Source organism: Biomphalaria glabrata, chromosome 16, assembly GCF_947242115.1.
Source record: "Biomphalaria glabrata chromosome 16, xgBioGlab47.1, whole genome shotgun sequence".
NCBI classification, from domain to species: domain Eukaryota; kingdom Metazoa; phylum Mollusca; class Gastropoda; family Planorbidae; genus Biomphalaria; species Biomphalaria glabrata.
In genome coordinates, this window is record NC_074726.1 from 19,894,806 (window position 1) to 19,919,425 (window position 24,620).

The 24,620-nt window shown below is 35.7% G+C and overlaps 2 protein-coding genes across 6 annotated transcripts in view; both read left to right on the forward strand.

The window, feature by feature from the left end:
* The window catches only part of LOC106066852 (innexin unc-9-like), a 181,379-nt gene that overhangs the window by 89,220 nt on the left and 67,539 nt on the right, over positions 1–24,620 (forward strand). The window lies entirely within an intron of this gene.
* Positions 6,559–9,691, forward strand: LOC129923340 (uncharacterized). Its single transcript, XM_056013837.1, has 2 exons — positions 6,559–7,917; positions 8,002–9,691. Exons 1-2 carry the CDS (start codon positions 7,754–7,756, stop codon positions 9,635–9,637), a joined length of 1,800 nt encoding a protein of 599 aa, XP_055869812.1. The 5' UTR covers positions 6,559–7,753; the 3' UTR covers positions 9,638–9,691.

Genomic DNA, 24,620 nt, shown 5'->3' on the forward strand with positions numbered 1-24,620 from the left:
AAATGGTATTGCATTATTTCTAAAATTTAAAAACTAAAGATCATTACTTTTCTAAGAAAGAAAAGATCGATTTTCCTAGATTCGGGGCGACTTCCCTTACAGCTTGAAAAGGAGCTACGTTCAAAATAATATCTATAAATATAGGTCTGTGAATTGATCAATAGCGGATGAGAATATGTTTCCGTTTTCCGGTCTAGTTATTATATATATATATATATATATATATATATATATATATATATATATATATATATATATATATATATATATATATATATATATATATATATATATATAGGTCTGTGATCTGAATACTTAAATTATGTTCCTATGTTTGGAATATTAAGTTAGTTTAAGAAAAGAAAGAAAAACTTAAAACATCATTGATTCTGATTTTTTAAATTCTTTTTGTTATAGAGGTAGCACAAGCACTAGCTTTTATACCAATAGATGTTTCTTGACAGATTCTAAATGTTCTATTATAGATTCTAGATGTTTCTTGACAGATTCTAAATGTTCTATTATAGATTCTAGATGTTTCTTGACAGATTCTAAATGTTCTATTATAGATTCTAGATGTTTCTTGACAGATTCTAAATGTTCTATTATAGATTCTAGATGTTTCTTGACAGATTCTAAATGTTCTATTATAGATTCTAGAAGTTTCTTGACAGATTCTAAATGTTCTATTATAGATTCTAGAAGTTTCTTGACAGATTCTAAATGTTCTATTATAGATTCTAGAAGTTTCTTGACAGATTCTAAATGTTCTATTATAGATTCTAGAAGTTTCTTGACAGATTCTAAATGTTCTATTATAGATTCTAGAAGTTTCTTGATAGTAATTATACGTTACGTAAAATGGGGGCGAATATAATCTACAAACCTGGGATAACGTGAATGTGGGATAACATGAACCTGGGATAACATGAACCTGGGATAACGTGAATCTGGGATAACATGAACCTGGGATAACATGAACCTGGGATAACATGAACCTGGGATAACATGAACCTGGGATAACATGAACCTGGGATAACATGAACCTGGGATAACATGAACCTGGGATAACATGAACCTGGGATAACATGAACCTGGGATAACATGAACCCATTTCAATAATTTGTGTTATTTTGTTTCATATTTTTAAACATTTTTTTGCTACATTCCTGTCACTCTGACCTAAAAGAAATATTGGACGGATGACATTTTGGGCAGTATGACGTCACGTACTGGGTCATTTTAAGACGCTGTCCTCCCCCCCCCCCCTATCCTACCCGATTACAGCGTCTCAGTAAGATATGACGCATTGCCTTGTATCTCTTGTAAGATAGGCCTCAAGATTTTGTTCCTAGCAGAAGCAGTTCGTTATTTCATGCACTGCATCATTATCAAGCCTGACATTTCATCTGCAGTCTGCCAGTCCAATAGAGCAGCCATAGTTTAATGGCCGTCTGGCAAGTAGAACGCAAAATTGCCGATAACTAAAATTAGTACAGAAAACGTAATTGGTAAACTTTTAAAGGTATCTTGCATGATAAACCTAAATGGTAAACGTGTTACTAATTTTACTATATAATTATTGCTTTATTAAAAGTGCTTATTTCCTTTGGTAGACAGTATGTGCAGACCTTGTACAGAGGCAGACTGGTCGTCATCAATTGCGCTGGAATTAGCATATAACCCGGTTCATGAAATATTATAAGAACTCGGTGCACCAAAGTCTATGAACCCTCGTCAACTCTCTCGTGTTAATAAAGACATTTTTTGCCTAACTAGGACATGTTACGTAGTGGATTTGTTTCCTCTGACTTCATATAGAAGTAATTCTTTAGATGAAATGCTATAAGTACTGGTGTACCAATGTTTATTAAACCTAGTAAACTTTCTCGTATTAAAAAAAAAGATTTAGATCTAATCTAGATTTTTTACACTAGATCTAGATTTTTAAAACTAGATGTAGATTTCTTACACTAGATCTAGATTATAGACTAATTAAAATCATTGTAGATTCTAGATCTAGAATATCTGGGTCTAGTTCGGAATTATATTGGATGGCTGCCTGGTCGTGCGGTTTTCGCGCTGGACTGTCCTTCGGACTTAGCGATGGTACCTGGTTCAAACCCTGCCCGCTCCCATCGCCCGTCGTCCTGCGGCAAGTTTTGACTTGGAAGTAAATTATCTTCAACTCCGAAAGAACATTCGAAATATGGAAAACATTTTACAAACAAAATTTTATATAGTCTAGATCAAGATCTAGAATTTCTATTTCTACATCTAAATCTAGACTTTAAGTGTAGATTTCGATTTCCAAATGTCTAGATCAATATTGTAATGTTATAAAATATTAAAACTAAACTACTATTTTTAAATTTCATGTTCTTTTCAGTCTATTGATAGATTACCTAGGCTTTTGTTTTACGTAAAGTACTCCAAATTTAGATTTAGATCTAGTAGATATAGGCGGATCTGGTATGTATTCACTTTCTATGTTAAAAGATAATACTATCCACGTCGAATACATCTATATTATAAAGTAGAAAGTAAGGCGTATGTATGTATGTATGTATGCATCTATGTATGTTTGTACGTATGTATGTATGTATGTATGTATGTATGTATGTACGTATGTGCCGAATAGAAATCAAAACCGTATGTCCAATCTTGATAAAACTTGGCAGAAATAATCCTTGGGTACTAACTTAGACCATAGTGTATGTATTGTAGCCCTAAAACAAACTTAAGACCCTCAAAAAAAAAAGTTGACCAACTCTATTAAACTATTAGTATTTAATAAATCTAGGCCATGTTTATCATGGTTACATGGGAGAAGATCGAAAGGATCTAGATCTAATTTTTAAAACTACACTTTGCACTGATAGTTTTTTACTTTGACACACAAAAATTATAAAATATACTGTATTGATTTCATCTATACTATAAAGTAGAATGTGAGGTGTATGTATGTTACTTATAGACATCAAAACCGCTTGACCAATCTTGATAAAACTTGGCAGGAATGTTTCTTGGGTACCAACTTAGACCTTAGTGTATGTATCGTAGCCCTAAAACAAACTTAAGACCCTAAAAAAAATAAAGTTGTCCGACTCTATTAAAGCTATAGTATTTTATGGATCTAGGACATGTCTACAATGTTGACATAAGAAAAGATCGAACGGATTTAGACCTAGATCTAATTTTAAGAAATACACTTTGCGCAGATAGTTTTTTACTTTGACACATGAAAATACAAAAGAAGATCCTTTGATTTCAATATATAATAAAATTAACCTTCAATTTTGTGTTTCAAAAGCATTTTTTCATTAATTAGCTCCTTATATATGTAACTATAGATTTCCTGACGAACATTCTTTCATTAGACAATACCGTAATGAATCGCGTACTTAAAATTAGTTCGTTTAATTGTTTACTTTATAATCCCATCCCTAGATCTAAAACTCTAATTCAACTCTAAGATGATAAAACTTTTCTTCGCACAGATAGTTTTATACTTTAACACATGAACATACTAATTATAGTCCTTTCATTTCATATTTTGATCAAATAAACATTCAAATTTGGTTTTCTAAAGCATTATTTTTAAGAGACTACATTCGTTTACAAAAGCTACGAAGCCGAGTTGAGATAGGCCTAGATCTATATTCATTTATGAATCGCGTACTAAAAATTATTTCGTTTAATTGTTCACTTTATAATCACATTCATTTAACAAATCTATCACTCTTTTCATTTTTAATAGATATGAATGTATCGACTTCGGGTAAACCCATTTTCGCAAAACTAATTTTATTTTCGTAGCGAAAGAGAAATAACGTGAAAGGATCATAAGCTTAGTTTAACATACATCTAAATCCATTCCACTAGATTAGTAAACACAAACTTAGACCCGCAGGCCGCGGGTAATACCAGGCTAGTTATTTAATCAAATTAAGCTTCAAATTTGTCTTTCAAAAGCATTTTTACATAAACTCGTTCCTTATAGCTACGAAGTTAGAAGTCCTAATGTACATTCATTAGACAAGACCGAACTGTTACACATCTCTCTAGTCCTAGGTCTAAAACTCTAATTCAACTCTAAGATGATAGAACTTCTCTTCGCAAAAATAGGTTTATAATTAAACACATAAATAAACATACTAATTATAGTCCATTCATTTCATATTTTAATCAAATTGACATTCAAATATTTTTTTCTAAAGCATTTTTACATACATTCGTACGCCTTGAGTGCATATCTATTCTTGATATCTCGTACTTCTAAATATAGATCTATACCATGGGCGTAGCCAGGGGGGAGGGGGTTCTTGGGGTTCAAACCCCCCCCCGAAATGAAATCCCCCCCCCCCCCCGCAGGGGGGGGGGGAACGGAATTAAGTGACTGATTTTTGCTTTCATTTTGTTTATTTTAGGTGAGATTTTAATACTAAATCATCACTTACCACAGCACAGCCGAGGCAGTTTTGAGTTAAAAACCCTCTACCAGGGGGTTTTGAGATTTAAAAAACACCTATCAGGGGGTTTTGAGATAGAAATCCCTCTACCAGGGGGCTTTGAGTTTAAAACCCCCTACAGTGGGTTTTGAATTTTAAACGCCCTACCAGAGGTTTTTGCAGTTAAATCCCCCTCTTCTATAAAACAAAACAAAAAAAAATGCAAACAACAATCCCCAAATTCCAACACCACAGTTGAGGAAGATTTTGATTTTAAAACCCCCCTCCAAAATTTACGATAAACCCCCTCTTCAATATAAAAAAAGCAAATTACACACTCAAAATTCTATGAGCGTAGCCAAAGGGGTTTTGAGTTTAAACCCCCCTCCCCTCCAGTTGGGGTTTGAAGCTAAAAAGTACCTCTTCAATATAAAAAAAAGCTAATTACACACTATAAAATCTATGAGCGTAGCCAAAGGGGTTTTGAGTTTAAATCCCCCTCCTCCAAATGGCTTTTTCTTTAAAGTTTAAAACCCCTCCAGATGGTTTTGAGTTTAAAATTCCCCTACAGAGCGTTTAGAGTTGAAAACCTCTCTCTTCAATATTATTTTAAAGTTAACTACAGTCACCAAATTCTAAGATCGTAGGCTAAATGGGGTTTTGAATTAAAAACAAAACAAAAAAACTCCATGAGATTTCTTAGTTTAAAACCCCTCAACAGATGATTTGACGAAAAAACTTTCCTTTTCGATATAAAATCTAAAGCGAAATACAGACATGTAATTCCAAGAGCGTAGTCAAGAAAGGTTACAAATTTCTACCAGTGGCTTGGGCTCCATTAATAAAGTGTGAATAGTCTTCTGCCGAAATTGAAAATCATTAAATGTGTCTCAACAAAGATGACTAAGACAGATTTTAGGAGTCAGTCATAGAGATCGGGTCTAAATCAAAGAAATCATATGCCGAACTGGGAGTCGAATCCTTAGTAAGGTTGTGACAGAGCGTCGCATGAGGTTTTGCGGGACATGTTCTCACACAAAATGAATTACGCAAAATAAGAGTTGCGTAAACAGCTTGCCGGAAAATGCGCCGAACGGCGCGAGAGGGTCTAAGTCAGTAAGAATAGCACATTAGGTTTTTGAAATAAACTTTTTAATAGCAAGATAATGCACTGTAGATACCTCAGAATATGCATTTTGTTGGCTTTCAATACCAGAAATAGTACTCGGCGGCGGGGCTTCGCCCCGCGCTGGGGAGCGCTGCGAACTCCCCCAGACCCCTTGCTAGCAATACAATAAACAATAAACGTCTTCCGAAAGGGTCAGAATGTAATAAAGATTATGTACACACACACACACACATATATATATATATATATATATTTTTTTTTTTTCCGCCGGTGGGGGGGTCAGGGGGGAATCCCCCCCCCAAAACCCTCCCCGAAAAAAAATCCTGGCTATGCCCATGATCTATACACAAGCCAATGTTTTCATAAAAAATTGAATTCAGGTCAATAAGCTATTTTTAGCTCCATTCATAATATTTTTTATCATGAATTCATGCATTCGCTTTACTCATAACATTATTATTTTCTTTAATTGTTTCTAATGCACTATAGGTGACTATATCAGCAATACGCAAGTTAAGACCCGCGGGCAGTGGGTAATCTCTCTCTCGTATAATAATAAAAACAAGTTTTGAGTTATATTTATTTCGTTTTACTCCCACAGGATACTTGCGCTTTAATAAATTAGGCAGTAATGACGTCACGAATTGCTGCAGTTCAGATAATTTACGTGACAGACATTTCGGATACTATCACCTGTGTGTTACCCTAGCAATGATGAGTGTCCCTCTTTTGATAGGAATATAAAAACATTCAAGTGAAAGTGCGTGTCCCAATATAGTTTTAGAATTTTTCTAAAGCAGGACTTTGCCTTGCCATGGTCGAATTAATTATTGGCACTAACAATTAAGACTCAATGAGCTGTAACTCTGAGAAACTGACAGTGGCTTGCTATGGGATGCTATGGGTTCTGACAGCTCTTCTGACACCAAAGTAAAAAATGGGCTTTTTGAACACACACACGCACCACACACATACATATACATACATATTGTCACAGATTACATTATAGAATTGTGTGTACATTTCACATTTGAAAGTAATATAAGCCCTCGACATGAGACTCGGGATTTACCCCTCAAATTTAGACACTTGACAGCACGTCGCAGGATTTACCCAAGGGACGTGATTATGAAGTTTGAAATCTATTGGTTGATTTGAAATTAAACAAAGACATTTTTTGAAAAGAGTTAGCGCCAGAGAATTGGCGGGGAGTAAGAAAGTAAGGGAGTCGAATAAATAATGTCCTTGTAGACAGTCACGTTTCTAAGAGCTCTGTTTGAAAAGCCTTTGTAATATGTTCCATGCTCATTGATTTGTAATTTGTACATAAACTGTACTTACGTTGTATTTGAATAAAGTTCCAGAGTTTTGTTTTATCAAAAGAATCGTCAATTGTAATTCTAGATCGTCATTTTTGTTAACTATTGAATTCAAGTAAAATCCCCGGCATCACAACACATCGTGACATCATACCATCAGCGCATGTTGTGACATATTTGGCACTCTCCGACTAATAAAAGTTTATGGACAACTTTTAACGAAATTTATTCAAGATCTAGATCTGGGACCAATTTCTAAACTCTTCAAAGGAACTTCATTCTTATTTAACGGAGGACAGAATTTCTGTGTTTAACAGGTCAGTTGGTTATCGATAATTCTTTTATAAAGATTTTCGTTAGAGTTACGTCTAACTCACGAAATCCATTATTATATGTAATTGGCAAAAGGAATAAGACCAATATACATAATAACTGGCAATATAAAAAGACCAGTAAAGCAAATAACTGGCAATATAAAAGACCAATAAATCAAATAACTGGCATTATAAAAAAGACCAGTAAAGCAAATAACTGGCAATATAAAAGACCAGTAAATCAAATAACTGGCATTATAAAGAAGACTAGTAAATAATCATTTGTGCAGCACAAAGTAAACAGAAGACCAGATTTAACCAACTGTTAAACCAGTAAAAAGTACATCGGCTCAATAGATCAATATATCAATCATACGACTCCAGTAACTACAAGTCTACTGTCAAGAATTTATTAGCAAATTGAGGCTTCAAGAACTTTGTCACTAGATCTATATTATTATTATATCTGAGATAAAGCCAAAATCCAGATATCGAACATTTTGCTCCAATACAAGAAACTAAAAAAAAAAAAAATTAAATATGGCTTCCAGTTATAGAACACAACGATTCTTCGAATTGGTAGAATTAGCCAAAGAAAAGCAAATCCCAAAGTCAGACCAGTGGCAGTGGGCAGAGAGACAAGAAGAAAAAGAATATCAAGAGCAAGAATCTGAAAAACAAAGGCAAGACGCCGAAAAACAAAGGCAAGACGCCGAAAAACAAAGGCAAGAATCTGAAAAACGCATGCAATTAGAAGAAAAAAAATTACAAGACGCCGAAAAACAAAGGCAAGACGCCGAAAAGCAAAGACAACATGAAAAAGAAAAAATGGAATTCGAAAGGCAAAATAAAGAAAATAAAGAAAGCATTCCAATTCAAGGTCACTCAAGTATGTTTGACAAATACAGATTAATGAACAAAATATCGGCTTTCAACGAAAACATTGACAATATGGACTCGTATCTCATAAGATTTGAAGAAATAGCTACAACATCCGGTCTACCTGAAGCACATTGGTCGAGCTCACTCCTCACCCTTTTGACTGGCAAAGCTGTCAACATTTGCTCACAACTGTCCATCAATGAACGCAGCACTTACTCTGATATCAAGGAAGCTCTACTGCGCCAATACGGAGCAACTTCAGCCAACTATAGAAAGAAATTCTATAATGAAAGGCCACAGCAAAATGATGATCCTCAAATTTTTGTAGCTAATATGTCAATGTGGTTTGATAGATGGGTATCCATGGCAAAAATAGAAGAAAGTTACCAAGCTCTTCGTCAACATATTATTATCGACAACATTACCCATGCTCACTCAGAAGATATTCAGTCCTACATTATAGAGAGAAATCCTACTGATATCCAGACATTAACCAAGATCATCAGACAATATAGAGCAGCCTATCCAAACAAGTCAGTCAAACCATCTGTTGAAGAAAATTTTGTCTGCTTTGCTCAAGACAAAAATGCAAGATATAAGTCAGATGACAAAGTCAAATGCAACAAATGTCATAAACTAGGGCATTTCACATCTCAATGCCGCAGCAGAACCACAGGATGTTCATTTTGCCATAAAAAGGGTCACCAAACTCATGAATGTTGGAAAAAACAGGCAGTCTCCAAAAATCAAAATTTTGATAGACCCACATCACCAACTCAAAGATACAGCAATAGAGAGCAATACAATCTCAACAAAGCACCTGGAAACAATAAACCAGATAACAACAAACCTCGCTACAGAAGTCATTCACAGGACTCCAGACCACAATATATGCCAAACAGAAGCTCATATAACAGAAGCTATTACAATGAGCACTCAACTATGACAGTCATTGCAAAGTCCAATGGTCTCAAATTTTATCCAGGCTTTGTAGGAGACAAGAAGGTGGAAGTTCTTCGTGACACCGGAAGCACGTCCACATTAGTACATGAACGCTTCGTACACGCAAACCGTTTCACAGGCAACCACGTCCAAGCCACTGCATTCAACGGAACTGTCAGCAAGTTACCTGAAGCCATCATTTATGTTACTACACCATTCTTCAGTGGTCAAACAAAACCATTAGTAACACCCAATCTACCAGTGGACCTAATCATTGGAAACATAGAAGGAGTTAAAGAATGCACTACTCAAGAACTTACTGAATGGACAAATGCCATAGAGCAAGGTCAAAAATGTTTGGCAGTAATGACAAGATCCATGTCCAGACAACAAGAACATTTGGCACCTGAACAAGTTGGCCAAAATAATCACATGGCTACCTCAGTTACTCAAGTTATGCAGAATGCAACAGAACCAGTTACTAGTCCAGTAGCCAGCAACAATCAAGAACACTCAACATGGACACCCCCAATTACATCAAGCCCATCCCTACCGGTCATAAGTCCACCTCCAATTCCCGAATGTCCATTGTTGAACTAGACGACATGCCCAGAGTCTCTAACAATGATACAAGAACTCTAACTGGCCAAACTGAAGTCCATCAAGACAAGTCATATTTCACACATGATGACTTCAAAGAAGAACAGAAACGAGATCCAACATTGCGAATACTTTATCGGAAGGATCAAGCAAACAAACAGCTGAATCTACCAAATAAACCATATTTTCAAGATGGCCTCCTGGTGAAGAATGCCATGCATAAAGACAATACTGTTCAGCAAATAATAATGCCACAGAAATACAGGAAAGAAATACTGGCAACAGGACATAACATTCCACACGCCAGCCATATGGGTGTAGTCAAAACTAAAGCCAGAATCCTCAAAGAATTTTATTGGCCAAGTATCATTAAAGATGTCAAGAAATACATTAATAATTGTTCACATTGTCAACATGATTATTGTGAGAAGAAACAAACTCAAAAGAAAAGCAACATAACTAAAACAAAGAATGAACCAGACTACAAAGTCAGAATTGACAACAATGAATCTATGCATCATGACTCAAGTAAACCTACAGGGACATCACTGCCTACTACATGTCCATCCCTACCTGCTACTAGTACTACATGTCCATCCCTACCAAGTACTTTACCATCCCTAACCACTGATGATGATTTCATACATCAAGACTTGAATAAGACTGCATCTGCATCAAATACTATGGTATGCATTGAACATTTCTGCTACAATCAAGACAAGTCTCATGAACCAGAATCAGAAGCAGATAACAAAGAAATTTTTATTCAATCAACTTTGGCTATACCAGACAAAAGAAAAACTATGCAACTTGACTCTAACACTCATACAAGTATTCCTCATTTGAAAGAATGTGAGTCAACTCAAGAAGCCATTACATCCAAGAACATTGAAAGTCAAAGAATAGTACATGAACACATGAAATCAAGACATTTTGCTCAAGGAGATCAAGTCAATTTACTGTTACCAGATTTCAGTAACAAGCTGTTTTACAAATGGCAAGGTCCATTTACCATCACCAGAAAGATTTCCAACCTGCTTTATGAAATCAATGTCAACAAGGTTACCAGAGTATTTCATGTTCATATGTTTGAACATTACCATGAAACAGATAATGAAGACATCAAAGCAGAAGTTAATAATTTTACAAGCTTAGCAACTATTCCTGAGGAAGAAGAAGAAACATTATCAACACCCATTCCTGAGATAGATGTTTCATTACCGGCATCAAATCAATTTGACATTCCCAAGGTCATCACTCTGGATGACATAGCACTACAGCAAGTGAAGGACACTAAAGTGTTTCCAGACCATGCAGATTTCTTTACCAGTGTTTCTGAAACATTTCCAGTACTGCAATTTGAAAACAACCCAGAGAGCAACAACATTGACAACACCAAGTTTCATCCTCCTTCTACTCAAGGGGCAACTTTTCTTCAGAAAGGAACAAATGAACTTCTTCAACATTGCTGTATCGACCGATTGAACTCAGACATGTTCAGTCATTGCTCTATTGAACATTATAACGCAAAGCATTCTGCTATCATTGTTCTACAGCGTCAAAGTTCATCAACCAGAAAATTGAGTTTTGGTTTCGGACAGTTCTTATTTTCACCAAACTCAAACGCGGTTCAATCAGACATTATCTGTGAGATCAATATGACATGGAGACAACAGCTTCATAAACTGAAAGACCTTTTCTTCAAGTTTAGAAAACGCACATGCACATCCATGTCGGCAATTCAGAAAGGTTCCGAACTTTACATTTCTACTCTACATATGTACTATAGCATATTTAGTGCCACTTGATCCATTATCATTCATACTCGTCAAGGAAGAACAGTATTCAGTTGTACTTAATTAATTTGTCTACTCATTTTTTCCACAGGAGTTCTATATCAGATGTTGTATTTATTTCAGCACCAAGCAACCCACTGAGGAAAGTCACTCATTCAAGATACTTTGTCTATTATGTTTCAGCATCTTTGCATATGACATGCATCAGACATTTTAATTTTTAAATCATGAGCATTTTATTTCAGGTATTTTATTTCAGGTCGAATATTATTGCATATATCCTATTATAATAGTACAGATACATGACAGACAATTGGAATTTTTCATTGCTTCACACATGTTGAGATTTATATCACATTGAGTATTAATATTCAGAAGATTGATCACATTGAGTACTATTTTCTCAGAAGATTGTCATGTACTATCACAATTATTTTTTCTATGTCAATTTTTCATATGCAATATATTTTTCCATGTACACATTTTCACATTAGTACTAACCAAATGAGTTATAATGTCATATTTTAATATTATCATGAAGCACCATGAAGAGAAGTAACTCATTCAATTCCAGATTTAATTATGCTTTGTACAACTTTTGATATTGTTCATGACAAGCATTGTCTCATTTTCATAACCACTTGAATAGTGAGCCAGGTGTTCAAAGTCATCAAAAATTTTATTCACTACATTTACATTTTTTTTATTATTGTTGTTATCTCCAAGTTGACTTTATTTTGTCATATGTTACCTCAACCATTTTTCTATAATTTCATGTATGGTATTTTGTGTATATTTAAATATTTTAATACATATGAGCATTTCTATTACCATACAAATGCTAAATGGAGGGGGGATAATATGTCACAGATTACATTATAGAATTGTGTGTACATTTCACATTTGAAAGTAATATAAGCCCTCGACATGAGTCTCGGGATTTACCCCTCAAATTTAGACACTTGACAGCACGTCGCAGGATTTACCCAAGGGACGTGATTATGAAGTTTGAAATCTATTGGTTGATTTGAAATTAAACAAAGACATTTTTTGAAAAGAGTTAGCGCCAGAGAATTGGCGGGGAGTAAGAAAGTAAGGGAGTCGAATAAATAATGTCCTTGTAGACAGTCACGTTTCTAAGAGCTCTGTTTGAAAAGCCTTTGTAATATGTTCCATGCTCATTGATTTGTAATTTGTACATAAACTGTACTTACGTTGTATTTGAATAAAGTTCCAGAGTTTTGTTTTATCAAAAGAATCGTCAATTGTAATTCTAGATCGTCATTTTTGTTAACTATTGAATTCAAGTAAAATCCCCGGCATCACAACACATCGTGACATCATACCATCAGCGCATGTTGTGACATATATATATATATATATATATATATATATATATATATATATATACATATATGTTTTAAAACACTATCTATTTAACGGGAAATGAATCTCCATAACTTCTTGTCATTCATTCTCGACATATCATGCATTTGTGCACCTTTTAGAATAACCTTCTCGATAACATCTTAAACTAAAGTGTCCCGTTTTCATTGGCAGACGTTCTTTTATGCGTTTGTAGTTTGGTCATCACTTAAGCATCAGTTGAAACTTAAGGTCCGGAGGTGCTCATGTAAATCGTTGACTTCTAACAGTGCATTCAAGCTTGGCTGGGTAAGGAAACACGGTGACACTATTAGCTAACAGCACTTGCTGGAACGAACATAATCGATATCTCTGACTGAACGACAATACTGGTGATAGCACGTCTTGTTTTGATATGCTTTCATTTGAAGTGTAGCCAATGTCCTGTAGCCAATGTCCTTTAGCTAATGTCCTGTAGCCAGTGTCCTGCAGATAGTGTCGTGCTCACACTAGTAACATAGAATAACACTGGTTGTAACACTGGCTGTAAATTGGCTGTAACATTGGCTGTGACATTGGCTGTAACATAGACTGTAACACTGGCTGTAACATAGGCTGTAATACTGGCTGTTACGCTGGCGGTAACATTGGCTGTAATATTGGCTGTAACACTAACTGTAACACTGGCTGTAACATTGGCTGTAACACTGGATGTAACACTGGCTGTTATATTAGCTGTAACACTGGCTGTAACATTAGCTGTAACACTGGATGTAAATTGGCTGTAACACTGGATGTAACAATGGCTATTATATTAGCTGTAAAATTGGTTGTAACATTAGCTGTAACACTGGGTGTAATATTGGTTGTAACACTGGCTGTAACAGTGGCTGTAAATTGGCTGTAACAATGGCTGTAAATTGGCTGTAACAGTTTTTAACAAATTATCATTTACTTTCCTGCTCTTCACAAAATTGGGCTGGCGTGCATTACGGTAGTAATCGATTACGCCTGTATTCGATTAGTTTTTGTCGGTAACGAAAAAAAAAGTCGGCCAATTAAAATCGAAATAAAAAAGTGAATATGACAATATCGAGTAGCGTAGAGTATCGATTCTTTTGTGTTACATTGAATGTCTGCCTGGGAAAAGATAATAACGATATAGTGTAAGGAGGGAATCGATATTATTGCTATCAATGGATGCTTGTCTTCATTCAGATGTTCGAATACTGTGTTCATCTTCAAACTAGCATTAGGACAGTTTTTAGACTTAGACAATCGTTTCAACTATGAACACTTGTTTAGGCTTCATACCAAGGACACTTTTGAAAACTAGCGACGTCTGTTAAAACCAGGAACATTTGTTGAAACCAGGGACATTTTTCAAAACTAAGTAGACTTGTTAAAACTTAGTACATTTGTTAAAACTAAGCACATTTGTTAAAACTAAGCACATTTGTTAAAACTAAGCACATTTGTTAAAACTATGGTCCTTTGTTAAAACTAGGAACATTTTTTAAAACCAAGTACACTTATTAAAGCCAGGGACCCTTGCTAAAACCAGGGACAGTTGTTAAGACTCTAGGGTATGGTCAAAGGTAAGTGTACCTTTTTCAGACCTTACGATCTATTGGTGCAGCTATGTAAAGCTCATCTGTTTCTATGGCCGACGCTCGACTCGGGTGTCATGTTGCTAACACAACGATCAACCGCCCTTACTCCCCCAACTTCAGGTCACTGTCAATGTCAGGCCCCCATTAAACTTGGGTAGACTCGGGGGCGTCATAAAATTCCGACGCTCTCAAAATCTCTGTCTTTACCGGCAATCAAACCCTATTCCTTTCGGTTCGGAAGTCAAGCCACTCGGCCACCACGCCCCACACAAACCTAAACGTAGGAGCAATTTTTTTATTTTTTTTTTATATTATTTTTTGAGTGAAAGAAATGGCACAACTTAAAGTAATAAAGAAAGTAGTAATACTTCAACATGAAGAAATATAATAACCAGATAAAGAATTATTTGTTTGGAGAAAAAGTGATTAGTGAGGTATATCTATTGTTGGTGATGGGATATTATAATTATATGTAAATAGAAGAAAACTTGCATATAATAGACACTACAATTGATGAGTATAATTTCTTTAAAAGGCCTGCCACATTGGATTTATAATGTGTTTGTGTGTGTTTCTATGGTGACGGTGGAAAGAGGTTAGCGATTGGTTGTGAATGATGTCGTCAGCTATCTTAGGTACGAGAGACGACTTCAGATTGCCAGAGTGAAAAGACGTGTTTTTAGTACATTTCCGGGCGATGTGTGTAAATAGAGGCAGCATTTCATACTTATATGCCTAGTGTGATTGTCGCTTCGTTGATAAAAAGATGTACCGGTATATTGATTGTTACCAGAGTAAAGCAAAGCATATATACATGTCTATGTCCGGCGTGAGTTCTCTGTGTAACTTTGTAACTACTAACATACACTGATGTGTCTAAGCTTAGTCTGAAGTAATATTGGCCACGCATTTTTTGTTATACTTCCGTTAGCCACATATTGGTGTATCCGATGTCAACAAGAAACTTGCCAATAATATTAACCAACCAGTCAGTACAGAAATTTCACAACAAAATTTGTTTTGTTAATCCTATATATAAATATTTATATATATATATATATATATATATATATATATATATTGGCACACGGCAATGTATTTTGAATTAAATAAATCTTATTTTTGTATTCGGTAACTGTAGGTTAAATTTAACTCTCAATGTTTTTCTTAATGGACAAAACAAAACAAGGAAATAACTCATTCTTAATGCAGCTGTCGAATTAAAAAAATCGTTTGTATAAATTGTGATAGAGAATTTTTTACTTTATGTTTCTGATTGAGAAATCGCCATTCATGTTTTGTAGATACATTAAAAGAATTAACATTCTGAGTGAGTCTCGAAATGTCAAACTGAGGGCCACCTCATTAATCCCTCCCAAAAAAAAGGTAAAACTGAATGCTTGAATGAAGTGGCAGTATACCTCTAGTCAGTGGTATGTTTACTAAACCTAGTTTACCCACTCACAGGCCAGTTCTCGCCATTAAGACTGCCAGCACCTGTTGCATGGCGAGAGACTCCCGCACTGGCTGCACATTGTTTCTACCTTAATGACTTGAGCTCTGGATTGAGGCGAAATGTCAACAAACAGCTTCGATTACAGCCGAGACGTGTTTTTTTTTTTATTTTATTTTATCTTCCTTGAGTTCGTATCTGATGACGTCATGTGCCACGTCGGGTTCATGGCACGGCCTGGTCCCACGGGCTAGCCTCAGACTGAACATGGAAACGTGCTGCGTTTGAGTACAGGTGCTGCATGAGAAGATAGGCTTGAAATAAAGGCAGTCATTTTAAAGTGCGAAGTCTTAGAGAAACCATTGACATGACTTGACTTGACAGAGAGAAGTAGACAAAGTTAACATTGCTTAGGCATCTTCGGAATCGAAGATATTGCCTACAGAGAGAGAGAGAGAGAGAGAGAGAGAGAGAGAGAGAGAGAAAGAGAATCAGACAGAGAGATAGATAGATTATATATCATTTTCATAGTAAAGTCTCTCCTTGTGTCCTTTTTGCTAAAGTGTAAATCGTCCATTGGACATCTTTCTCGGATCGGACAATGTTAACTGTATATGTCAATGATTCTATGAGAAGAGTGATACATATAACTTTTTTTTTATTTTTAACGGAAATGTTTTTTTTTGAGGATTTGAATAAGAGATTGACCCATTACAAAACAATTAGATCAGTTAGATATTATAAGACATCAGTTAAGCCAGGTTCACATCTAACCTCACATTCACTTTCACCTATCCTTAGGTCTGCTGGACCGCTGGGGGCACCACACAAGATCTGTCAACCTTCTTTCTTCATTCTTCTCTGTCATTTGTCTTTGATAGAATTGCATTCTGAAGTTCTTTCTGAAAATATTGAAACCTGGCTGGGTGGACACTTCAGGGGCCGATTTTGAGTTTGTGTTCCCATTCAAACTGTCTTTGTAACTTTGTTATATATTGTATATAGTTTTTATGTGTTTAAAAATGTGTTTCAACATGTACACCAGTTATTTCCATCAAACAATAGATTCCAAATAAGTAGTTAACTAAAGTCTCAACAGTAGCAATGCAAGACATAGAGACTCGACGGAATAACTGAGATTCAGAAAAATCAGTTTTGTCTTCATTTCTATAAATACACAAAATCTCTCCAATATTGGTACAGATGGCGCTAACGTCTGGCTCTGACCCTGCTATGGACGTTAGGGCCAATAACTCTTGATTCCCCACTTTCGTCTGCTGTCTGTTTGTGGCTCGATGTCCAATCTACTTCCCTCCCCTTGACTGTTTTTTTTTTTTTTCAGTTTGTTTCTTATCTGGCAAGAAAGTAAATAGGCAACTGTTGTTCAAAGCGAAATGGTGGCCAGGGGGGGAAAGGAAAGGGAAAAAAAGTGAGGCAGGCTAATGCTCACGGTTCAGGAAGTTGATCTTGAGTAATAGGAGGGAGTGGTTGAGAAGGAGTGGATAGAAGAGGGGGTATAGTCGGCGAGGCGACAGTCGGGTTGATTTGTAGCAGAAATTTCAATTCTGATCTGGCATTTATATGAAAATAATGACAAGTACGTCAATACTATGTCTGTACTTTGACACAAAGCTGTTTTGTTTTGTAAACATCTCCCAGACAGCAGATACACCAGTGATCCCCTAGGCCTTACAGTCTTAAATAAAGAAATAAAGTACTTGGGCAAAAAAAAACAAACAACAACATTTGTTACCAACATTCAAGCGTTTCAAACTAATCCAATGATAGTGAATATATGTGCAATTGTTTGGCCTTATAAAACTTTCAAATGTAGTGCCGATAGAGTAGACTATTTTTTTATCCAAGAGAAGTATTTAATGTTTCTAATTTTGTATAAGAATTGTGCCTACATTGAAAACTGTTAGTTATTGGTAATTCTTTTTCTCCCGTAATCTTAAAAATAGTGTTTTCTCAACTTGTTGTGGCTTTATTTATAAAAATATTTTTTGTTTAATTATATATCAGTTACTTATTATAAGACAATGTTGATGCAATGTTTGGTATATGCAAACAATGGATCAACTAGTCCCCAGAACTATGGAAGGAAACAATGACACAAAACAATGAGTCTTTAGCACGAGTGACTTTATTGGTACGCTCTGTCGGAGATTTGTTTAGTTATCTATTAAGAAAGTGGCGTATTGATATGAAACTCCATCAGAGATATATTTAGGGATTTAATTAGATCGTCGCTTTTTTTCCCCTAACACTTCATCTAGAAAGTGTTTAGTGTTTTAGTTCAAAGTGTCTTAGAGGCACAGTCAAGTGCTATGGTTTATTTAACCAGTTGCTGGGTCCACGCAGCCAAGCTCACCAAAGTGTCTTAGAGGCACAGTCAAGTGCTATGGTTTATTTAACCAGTTGCTGGGTCCACGCAGCCAAGCTCACCAAAGTGTCTTAGAGGCACAGTCAAGTGCTATGGTTTATTTAACCAGTTGCTGGGTCCACGCAGCCAAGCTCACCAAAGTGTCTTAGAGGCACAGTCAAGTGCTATGGTTTATTTAACCAGTTGCTGGGTCCACGCAGCCAAGCTCACCAAAGTGTCTTAGAGGCACAGTCAAGTGCTATGGTTTATTTAACCAGTTTCTAGGTCCACGCTAAGTGTCCATAAGGAATATGTTTAGTTGTGTGTTTAAAAAGGTGTTTAACTAAGCTAAACTGAGAATATTTAAGAAGGATATGTTTAGTTGTGTGTTTAAAAAGGTGTTTAACTAAGCTAAACTGAGAATATTTAAGAAGGATATGTTTAGTTGTGTGTTTAAAAAGGTGTTTAACTAAGCTAAACTGAGAATATTTAAGAAGGATATGTTTAGTTGTGTGTTTAAAAAGGTGTTTAACTAAGCTAAACTGAGAATATTTAAAAATGATATGTTTAGTTGTGTGTTTAAAAAGGTGTTTACTAAGCTAAACTGAGAATATTTAAGAAGGATATGTTTAGTTGTGTGTTTAAAAAAGGTGTTTAACTAAGCTAAACTGAGAATATTTAAGAAGGATATGTTTAGTTGTGTGGTTCACAGTTGCTAAGTTGACAGACGGCTAAATTAGGATGTGTTAACAGGTTATTTGAAACATTGGCTCTATGCTCGTTCGAAGATATATTTGGCTATTAATTTACCTTTTTATTAGCTTTGAGATCAGCCTCTGGATTGTTCAAGACTTTGCTAAGATTATTGTTTAGTTCACGTCATCTAAACATCATGCAGTCTCTATTTGTACAAGATGGATGTCGCTAATTAGAGTTGTCTAGATGTTGGACAAAAAGTTGATTTAATGGTATTGTGTTGGGATTTTATGTTGCAAGGATGTTGTAATGAAGAGACTTTATAGTATAGAGATGTTATAGATGTTATGTACAAATGACAAAGTTTAGAATGTTATAATGTTGAGATGTTTTGTTGTAGAAATATTTTACTTTCATATCAGTCAGTCATATTAAAACTCTTACATAACGAAACTTTGGTATTGACTAAAACATTTATAAGATTGAATTGTATTAACATGAAATAGGTGTGTTTTTTTTCTAAAAGAAAAAATATTTTTGTGTGTTTTAATCAGATGTTTTCATCTTTCTGAATTACATAAAAATATGTTGAGTTGCCTCACATTTTAATATGTTCAGTTATATTCTGATAGGTTTTGGTTCAATTCTGACATGATTCTGATATGATCGATCACATTTAGATTTATTTGTCAGATGCTAGTTGAGACGAAGCCATTTTACAGCCAGTGGAACGCTTATTTCAATTACCACTTCCGGCAATGACAACCTTGCGGAACCAGTGCAACGCCTGGACCTCACGTGTGGCTCAGATATTAGGTCCGGGCCATTATTTTCACTGACAGGAGAAAAGGCAAAGCCGAGTAATTGGCTTCTAAGGTAGTACGCTTTTGACAGGAGGCGCTAGTTAGCCTTGGCTGGCTGCCTACCTCGGAGAGGACAACTCCAATTTTAAGCCTTTGTTGCCTTGATTTGGGAGTCAACCCTGAAGAAAAATGAGAAGCTGGCGACCCTTAGGCAGCTTGCAGCACATAGCGCTACACTCTGACAAAACCTGTGACGCCGTTGACCCCAAATTGTATCGGCACTGGCTGTTCCTTGGGGCACATCAGCTCCTTGGAGAGAGTGGAACTGACTTGTGAGCGAAATCGTTCCGACCACACGCTAATGCACATTTCTCTGAGATGATTCATAGCTGTTTCATGACTAAAGTAGAACAATAGATATGTTCGGTGACCTTCTGATATGTTTGGTGACCTTTCAATATGTTTGGTAACATTTTGATCTATTTCGCTACATTTCATAGTATGAGCAACTTCCATGTGTTCTCCCAAAACAATGTCAGTTTTTTTAGACTGAAAGACATGGGAGTGCCACTGAGTGTGACTCTTAAACGTGACTCACTGACGCTACTTCATGCTGTTTGAAGACAAACTATGAATGTCTGCTGGGGAGGGATGGGGAATCATGCCGAGCTGTGAGCTGGTTAGGAAGGATCCATGCCAGGTGTCTGGGTGTCATGCTCTAAAGTTGAGATGACTTATCGAGATGAAGAGATTGTTTATAAAGTCATCAATTGATTTCAACTAAGATCAGTGTCGAGCTTTATTGCTAGTACTTTGCAATGATTTATTGACAGGAAATTGGTTTGTTTGTCAAGATAGTTTATCATTAGCTGGTAAAGATAGTTTATCGCTAGTTGGTAAAGATAGTTTATCGCTAGCTGGTAAAGATAGTTTATCGCTAGTTGGTAAAGATAGTTTATCGCTAGTTGGTAAAGATAGTTTATCGCTATTTGGTAAAGATAGTTTATCGCTAGTTTGTAAAGTAAGTTTATCGCTAATTTGTAAAGTAAGTTTATCACTAGCTGGTAAAGATAGTTTATCGCTAGTTGGTAAAGATAGTTTATCGCTAGCTGGTAAAGATAGTTTATCGCTAGTTGGTAAAGATAGTTTATCGCTAGTTGGTAAAGATAGTTTATCGCTATTTGGTAAAGATAGTTTATCGCTAGTTTGTAAAGTAAGTTTATCGCTAATTGGTAAAGATAGTTTATCGCTAATTGGTAAAGATAGTTTATCGCTAGCTGGTAAAGATAGTTTATCGCTAGTTGGTAAAGATAGTTTATCGCTATTTGGTAAAGATAGTTTATCGTTAGTTTGTAAAGTAAGTTTATCGCTAATTAGTAAAGATAGTTTATCGCTAGCTGGTAAAGATAGTTTATCGCTATTTGGTAAAGATAGTTTATCGTTAGTTGGTAAGGAAAGTTTATCGCTAGCTGGTAAAGAAAGTTTATCGCTAGTTTGTAAAGTAAGTTTATCGCTAATTGGTAAAGATAGTTTATCGCTAAGTTGTAAAGTAAGTTTTTCGCTAGTTGGTAAAGATAGTTTATCGCTAGTTTGTAAAATAAGTTTATCTCTAGCTGGTAAAGATAGTTTATCGCTAGTTTGTAAAGTAAGTTTTTCGCTAGTTGGTAAAGATAGTTTATCGCTAGTTTGTAAAGTAAGTTTATCGCTAATTGGTAAAGATAGTTTATCGCTAGTTTGTAAAGTAAGTTTTTCGCTAGTTGGTAAAGATAGTTTATCGCTAGTTGGTAAAGAAAGTTTATCGCTAGCTGGTAAAGATAGTTTATCGCTATTTGGTAAAGATAGTTTATCGCTAGTTGGTAAAGATAGTTTATCGTTAGTTGGTAAAGATAGTTTATCGCCAGTTTGTAAAGTAAGTTTATCGCTAGCTGGTAAAGATAGTTTATCGCTAGTTGGTAAAGATAGTTTATCGCTAGTTGGTAAAGATAGTTTATCGCTAGTTGGTAAAGATAGTTTTTCGCTAGTTGGTAAAGGAAGTTTATCGCTAGCTGGTAAAGATAGTTTATCGCTAGTTGGTAAAGAAGGTTGATTTGCGTATGAGGTAATAGTTGGTCTTACATTTGATGCTATGATTAGAGACACTTTGTATCTGGCACAACCAGGAAATCTTATGATCGGAAGAATAACAAATATTCGAGATGTTAATTGAAATAGAAATGAAACACAAACTCAGAATCGACCCCCCCCCCCCCCCAAAGTGGTCTACTAGAGTAGGTAAAAAGGCAGCTTTCAATATTTTCAGCTAGAATATCATACGCTATGAACAGACAGACCACACAAAACTAATAGTGACTATTCCCCGCCGCTAAAAAGTGGCAAATTTCAACTCAACATTCTCCGAGATGTGTTCATAGTTATTTCAATAAAGTGTATTTGTGTGATATAGCTATTGTAAGTTTAAGTATTACTATATACATTCTATTTGTTGATGATGTAGAATATATACTTGTTTAAATTTTATCTATTTATTTTCTTCGAAAAAATAATATTTATTTATAGGGTTAGTGTTAAGGAATATTTCTGGTGGATCTAACGTTGTGAGCCTAAGTCTTGTCTGTAGAGCCAGTTTCAGACTAAAACATGAAACGAGAAGAAGACTGTCACTTGTACTCTAGAAATTCAAATTCAATTCAATAGAAGTCCGGCCGGAAATCGAAAAAGAAATTGTTTTTTCTTGCAGACCAAAAACTGTGAATGGTGTTGCGAAGTGAGACTCAACTATGCCACGACTCGCGGTGACAGACACACTACCAAGTCTGTAACTAAATATTAGTGTATTAAATTTGAAAACATTGTTGTCCAACATTATTTACTAGTTGATACACAAAACATCAACTTTGTTTTATGATAGTGCCGGATTAGGGAAGGCAGGCGGGTGGGTGTGGTGGGGGGGGGGGGCTACATCGGGGACTTGCACAAGAAAGGGGCCTTCACAAAATATATTTTAAAAATATATCCTAATTTCGACGAGTCGGAGTCTTTTTAGTTATTTTTTCTAACTTTTGTTTTTGTATTTTTACCGCTAACACTTCAAAGCTTAGGTCGGCTGGCAACAACTGTCGTGGAGTGTCTGCTTCTAGCGTGCTCGTAATGCATCTCCTGATTTACTGCAGTGAGTCTTATCAAGGGTCTTACCCTCCACTAATATACACCAAACTAAAATATGCATATTAAATATTTCTTTGTTTTGTGAAAAAGTAAAATAAGATTGAATTTAGTATTGTTTTACATCCTTGGTCTAAAATATAGCACGCTTTTATTATTATTATTAGTACGAGGATCTTTATTCAAGCTTTTGAAAAAAAAAGTGTAGGGTCCTTCACAAAAATCATGCCACGTGGCCTCTACATACTTAAATCTGTTTCTGCTTTATCTTACATCATGCCCGTCAATAGTATCTATATATATATAATTCTCTACGTTGCCCAATCATGCGGGACACCACGCACGAACACTATGATTGGACAGGCTACATGAGGCTCTATATGGGGGTTATTAAATATACTAACATACAATAATTAATAAGCTTCTTGAGCCTTTGAATTCGCTCTTATAATATAGGTCTACATCTATTATAATAGTATCTAGACTCTAGATCTAAATATATTTAGGCCTAGAAGCAAATGTTTATTTAAAAAATGGATTTAGGTCGATTAGCTATTTTGATAGCTCCTCTCATACCATTTTTACATTTACGCATTCGCTTTTCTTATACCATTATTGTTTCGTTTGTTTCCAAAACACTATTAGTGTCTATATCGACAGTGATATGTAGATTAAGAGCCGCGGGTCGCGGGTACTATGTGGCTAGTCTTCTATAAAAGCCTACTTCATGAAGTTTTCTGATAGCTGAGAATCATAAAGTTTAAAAAAAAAACAAAAAAAAAAAACAGGAAATCTCCGAAGAGACATTCGCTAAATTTAGTCTGAAGTTCCGATGACGTGATTGACAGACGAACGTAATGAGATTCGAGATTTGATTCGGGTACAATCCTCCCCCTCAACCCACACATTTGATTCGGGTACAATCCTCCCCCTCAACCCACACAGACCCCTCCCCCCTCGCCCCCTTCCCTTTAGAACACTCTCGACCATAGCACAACAATTTAATGGACAGTATGACTAAGTGAACAAATGTGATTATACCCTGAAAGTGCCCCAGAAATTGTGTCTCCTAGACAAGTCTGTGAGAAGAGTGTGTGTTTGATATATTGAGCTTTATAAGCAGAACGTGGTGGACTCTGAACGACTATGGTTCAGCTTGTAGAGCACTTTATTATGGGACTGCCTTGTATATGGACTGGAATGTCTTTCTAAAATAGGACTTTACGCATACAATTGTTAAGATTTCTGGAATACATGATATCTCAAAGAGATTTAGTTTACTTATAGGGGAACAAACTTTGAGTTCAAAATATTTTCATTTCCAACAACTATCATCTCCTTCCGTCATATGTCTGAGATCTTGCACCGGTTACAAACCCGATTACGAAAAATCCCCCGAACACCGTGGAGGTGGGGGGGGGGAAGGTTTCTAGGCTTTCACCGGTTCGATAGTCTAAATCTATTTGAACAATAGTTTTTGTAAGTAAAAGTACGCGTAAGTAAGTTTCATGAGTAATTCTTCTAACAGTTAGTCTTCTAAATGCTTATTTTTGGGCGAGAATTGTTCAGCCCCCCAGATAAAGTAGGATGTGTGGTTGAATGTCACCGCTTGGCTACCTACCAGGAGAGGGGGGGGGGGGCTGAGTTCGAATCACGACTCGAGCAGAGGTTTTTACTGAGAGCCTAAGGACAGCACGGAAACCTTCTCTTACATGCCCACTCTCTGGTCC